Source organism: Hibiscus syriacus, unplaced genomic scaffold (genome assembly GCF_006381635.1).
Source record: "Hibiscus syriacus cultivar Baekdansim isolate YM2019G1 unplaced genomic scaffold, ASM638163v2 tig00110890_pilon, whole genome shotgun sequence".
NCBI lineage: Eukaryota > Viridiplantae > Streptophyta > Magnoliopsida > Malvales > Malvaceae > Hibiscus > Hibiscus syriacus.
This window is the reverse complement of record NW_024062900.1, coordinates 8,923,576-8,928,905: the sequence shown is the minus strand read 5'-3', so window position 1 is coordinate 8,928,905 and position 5,330 is coordinate 8,923,576. Positions and strand designations below refer to the sequence as shown.

The window sequence follows — 5,330 nt, the reverse complement described above, 5'->3', positions numbered from 1 at the left end:
TCCACCAAGAGTAAAAACAAACTCAGTTGTAGATCTTCTATCATCCAAGTCACCTGCGTAGTCTGAATCCACATATCCTACAACCAAAGGATTATCCTGCTGAGTACCAAAAACAATTTCATTCCCTATAATGCCCTTCAAATATCAGAAAACACTGGGTGGATCTATGTATTATGTTCATTTATTGATGATTTTTCTAGGAACGTTTGGGTGTACTTCATGAAATAAAAATCTAAAGTTTTTGCCAAGTTCAAGTTGTGGAAAGCTGAGGTGGAGAACCAAACTGGTAGAAAGAAGTATTTGAGGACTGATAATGGCACAGAGTACACAAATTCACAGATTCATAGATTAATAAATTTTGTGAGGAACATGGGATTCAAATGCATTTTACAGTGCGCAAGATACCACAACAAAATGGTGTTGCAGAAAGGATAAATAGATCATTGAATAAAAGGGCAAGATGTTTGAGACTGAATGTAGTGCTTCCTAAAAGTTTCTGGGCAGAGGCTGTGAACATGGCATGCTACCTCATTAACAGATCACGAAGAGCATCATTAGGTGGCAAGGTTGCAGAAGAGGTATGGACAAGTAATGCGGTTGATTTTGGTCACTTACGAATTTTTGGTTGTCCTGCTTATGTGCGTGTACCTAGTGATGAGAGATTAAAGCTTGATGCAAAGTCAAAAAAGTGCATTTTTCCAGGGTACAAGAAAGGTGTCAAAGGGTACAAGTTTTGGTATCCGATTACAAAGAAAGTGGTGATTAGTAGAGATGTGGTCTTTGATGAGCAGTTCATGTTGCAGCAAAACCAATACAAGGCAGTGATGGATGTAGAATAGTATCCAGTAGCAGCTGAGAGAGAGGAAAGTTCTAATCCAACTTCTAGTGGTTCTAGTACAGTTAAATTGCAGGATTATAAACTAGCCAGAGATAGAGAGAGACGTACGAATATAAAAGCTCCAAACATATTGGGTTTTGAAGACATGGTCTCCTTTGCACTTCACATTAGTAGTGATGATCCAACTACTTTCCAAGGAGCTATTACTAGTCAGGAGAAAGGAAAATGGATGGCTGTAATGGCTGAGGAGATGGAGTCTTTGCAGAAAAATCTTACATGGGAGCTAGTTCGTCTTTCTAATGGAAAGAAGGCTATTGGTTGCAAATGGGTGTATAAAAGGAAATCAACAGTATCAGAAAAAGAGGGAAAAGTTCAAGGCTCGATTGGTAGCAAATGGTTTTTCACAGCAGAAGGGAGTAGATTATGATGAAATCTTTTCTCCTGTGGTTAGGCATACTTCAATCAGGGTAGTACTTGCATTGATAGCTAGTTGAGATTTGCATTTAAAGCAGATGGATGTCAAAACTACCTTTTTGCATGGTGATTTAGAGGAGCAGATTTATATGCAGTAGCCAGAAGGTTCACTCAACCTGGACATGAGCATTTGGTTTGCAGGTTGAAGAAATCCTTATATGGGTTGGAACAGTGTCCAAGACAATGGTATAAACGGTTCGACTCCTATATGATTAAGATTGACTACAAGCGATGTGAGTATGATTATTGTGTTTATGTTAGGAGCCTTGATGATGGTTCTTTTATTTTTCTGCTATTGTATGTTGATGATATGTTAATTGCTGCAAAGAATATGCATGATGTTGTTGGTTTGAATGCTTTATTGAGCCAGAAATTTGATATGAAAGACTTGGGTGCTGTAAAGAAAATTTTTGGAATGGAGATTCATAGGGATAGAGGCTCAAGGAAACTGTGGTTATCTCAGCAAGGCTATGTTGAGAAAGTGTTATACAGGTTTGGGATGAGCAATGCAAAGCCGGTAAGCACTCCATTGGCAAATCAGTTTAAGCTTTCTTCAGAACAATGCCCTAAGACAGATAAGGAAGTTGTTGACATTATGCTAGTGTTGTTGGTTGCTTAATGTATGCAATGGTATGTACTCACCCTGATTTAGCTTATGTTGTTAGTCAAGTTTGTAAATAAATGTCTAAACAGGTAGGCGACATTGGTCAAGTGGATTTTCAAGTATTTGAAGGGCACTGTAGGGAATGGAATCGTTTTGTAGTCAGCAGGATAATCCTTTGGTTGTAAGATATGTGGATTCCAACTAACCCATTCCAACCCATGCAGCCCATTTTTCTCTCGCTCTATTTCATGGGACCTCTGCTAACATGAGTCACGTATCAGCAATTTTTCTCATTTTCTATTAAATATGGGTCTACTATGTTTCCAAATACTTTTACTTTATAGCTATTTTGAAGGATACAAAAAACATGAACTAAACAACTGAATGGAGCGAGCCTAAAATAGCATAAAAGTAGTAGTTATGAGCTAACCTTAAGCCGCCTTGTTTTGGTCTGCCAATTGCTTTGCTTCATTATGATAAGGATTTCGTAAAGAAAGAAAGTACAGTATTTATAAGATCAAATTAACCAATTTTAATTACCAGAAGCTTATCTGGACTTGGGAAGGATCCAGGGCAGCTTAAATGGACATTTACTTGTCATACAAGTGATTGATAAACATGGACTCAATAATAATCTAGACTCATGGAGTAGTAAGTACAAAATTTCGTAACATTCTAGGGTGCAAGGATTGCATAAAGCTATGGTTTTTTTTTTACTTCCGGTATCCGATAGCCACATTGATCCCTGACTATTTCGAAGTCTAGCCAGGTTGGACTCCAAACAGGAGGAAACCTTTCTCAGCACGCTATTTCCCCCTAAAATTGCTGTATGACCTATAAATTACTTGGAATTAAAAATGAAAATCTGGAACAAGAAACACTGGTTTCGTTTGTTACATGGCTCAACTGGGGTTTCGTTTGTTACATGGCTCAACTGGGTTAATAATGGTAGCAAGGCTCCTTAGGATTGATACCCTGCAGAATTGGTATGACACTCGTTTCCATTATTTAACCATTGTTTTTTCCATTGTCTGTTATCTGGCCTTGGGGATATGCCTTTTCACCGCACAAGCAAAAATGCATCTTTTCCACCATATGTATGTAATTATGTAATTATTTTGGAAAACCAATTTCTTTGCACCAAAAGACATCCTCTGTTGTGTGTGTGCACTTTTTTAAAATTTGGTTGAGTTTTTAATTCTTTATCAGTATCTTGGATCTATCATATAGCAGAAAGAAATGATGCTAATTAAATGATGATATCATGATTGTAGAGCAATGGGACGATATTGTGTTCAAGTTGAATGATTCCAGAAGATATAGGCGAACTGTTGGGTCTATTGCTGGTTTCTGTTTAACAGCGACAACTCCTTTTGGCTTCTACTAGTCAAGCAGCGTGCTTGGTGGCACTGGACATAATTGAGGTATTTCTCTGAAAACCTTGTCATTTTAAATGGAGCAGCTGACTGAGATTGGTTGGATGATTACTAGTTAGTAATCCAGGTAAACCTAATTACAGATAACAGGGAAATAGGGTCAATAGAAAATTGCTATGGTCCATAGAATATTAGTCAAAACTGCAAGTGTGAGATGCCATAAGCTCCTAAAGCATATAGGAAGCAAAATATCATTCAAACAGATATCGCTGTTCCCAGTCCATTACTCCATTTTAGTAAATGCTGGACAGACTTTAACTGTAAACCACTATTTCTATAAATGGCAGAAGACATCATGTTGCAGATTCATCAAACACTTTTAATCTTATTTTAATCAACTCCGATTTGTAGGATGGCATAGCAACACTAGCGAAAGTCGAAGAAGCCTACAGGATTGAAAAGGAAACCATAGAAGCAGTTGAAGAAGAGCTTGAATTGCAGTCATTATATCAGCTGAAAGATAATCTGACTGCTGCTGATGACAGTACCATTGACAACAGGTTGCTTCCAGCAATAAATAAAATTTGGCCGTTCTTGGTTGTTTGCGTTCAACAAAAAAACACATTGGTATGTATTTTTTCTTTTTTACCTGGCTGAATCGCCTCAAACTAGCATTGTTTAAGTTGATCTTACTCTTCAATTTTAAATTTTGGGTTGACTATCTCTTCATCAGCTGCTTCGTAGGTTGCAGTAACCTAACTTATTGACATTTTGTTGTGCGTCATATTGGATTACTACTTTTGTTCTTTCAACAGGTTGTAAGGAGATGTTTAAGTGTTGTAAGCAGTGTCGTGCAAACTTGCGGAGGAAACTTTTTCTCCCGCTGCTTCCACACGGATGGAGCTCATTTCTGGAAACTCTTAAGCTCATCTCCATTCCAAAAGAAGGCAAACTTGAAAGAACGAGCCCCATTACAACTTCCATACAGGAGTGGTAATGCATCTTCAGAGGACTCTGTAGCAGAAACTTCGAGTTTGAAAGTACAGGTAGCAGTGCTCAATATGATTGCTGATTTATCCCAAAACAAAAGAAGTGCTTCAGCATTGAAAGTTGTTATGAAGAAGGTTAGTGGTATCGTGGCGGGCGTAGCGTGCAGCGGAGTCGCCGGGCTTCACGATGCATCGATGAATGCGCTAAAGGGACTTGCATCCATTGACCCTGATCTTATATGGATTCTTGCAGGTGATGTTTTCTATTCAGTGAAGAAGAATGGGTTGCCTTCACCACCAACCTCGGATTTTCCACCAATCTCTGAAATTCTACCACCAGCTGAGTCTTATAAGAAGTTCCTATACGTGAAATATGGAGGGCAGAGTTATGGTTTTGATGTAGAGATTTCGTCCCTGGATACTGTACTTCGGAAATTGCAAGCTTTTGATGTTATCTAAACCTATTCACACCTAAAGTTTTGTATATTTTAAAGTCTGCTGCATTTGGTGCTTCTATTGGCTGTTCTGTCTGATGTTTATTTTTACTAATTTATTTCTATAAATTAAAAATCAATTATCTATGGAATAAAAAAGATAAAATTCCGTTTGTATTTATAATTGTGGTTTTTTATTGAGAACTGAATCAATTTTTTAGTAATAAAAAAAAGCTGATAGTGAATATATATATATATATATATATATATATTAGTCCTATAGTGTTAAAAAATAAATAAATTGTTGCTGTGATAATCTTTTTATTTAAAAGATAAACTATACAACTGTCAGTTTTGTATGAATTTTATAAACTTTTTTTACCAAATTCAAAAAATATATGATTTAATCACTTTTATTTCATTTTAATTAAGATGTGATCACTGAAGGTTAAATCGTTAACGGTTTGTTGATGTTCAACGATAAATATATAAAATTAAAATTACATTATTTTTACGTAGATAATACGTTGATTAAGTTTATCACTTTTCTTTCATATTTGTATATTTTTACTTACTAAATTTAAAAAATATATGTTTTGGTCACTTACCTTATCA

At 36.4% G+C, this 5,330-nt stretch overlaps 1 protein-coding gene across 1 annotated transcript; it reads left to right on the top strand.

Moving 5' to 3' along the window:
* The first annotated feature begins 983 nt into the window (after window positions 1-983).
* Window positions 984-4,741, top strand: LOC120144692. Its single transcript, XM_039158703.1, has 7 exons — window positions 984-1,234; window positions 1,454-1,568; window positions 1,683-1,922; window positions 2,006-2,035; window positions 3,278-3,340; window positions 3,704-3,919; window positions 4,108-4,741. The coding sequence occupies exons 1-7, from the start codon at window positions 984-986 to the stop codon at window positions 4,738-4,740; spliced, it is 1,548 nt and encodes a 515-aa protein (XP_039014634.1). The 3' UTR covers window position 4,741.
* Window positions 4,742-5,330: the final 589 nt, after the last annotated feature.

Bases quoted from the DNA above. Each gene is read 5' to 3' on its own strand.
- LOC120144692 (XM_039158703.1), top strand. From the start codon at position 984: ATGGTCTCCTTTGCACTTCACATTAGTAGTGATGATCCAACTACTTTC. The intron at 2,036-3,277 runs GTATTTGAAGGG...TCTGTTTAACAG, and splicing joins TTGGTCAAGTGGATTTTCAA to CGACAACTCCTTTTGGCTTC. The intron at 3,341-3,703 runs GTATTTCTCTGA...TCCGATTTGTAG, and splicing joins TGGCACTGGACATAATTGAG to GATGGCATAGCAACACTAGC.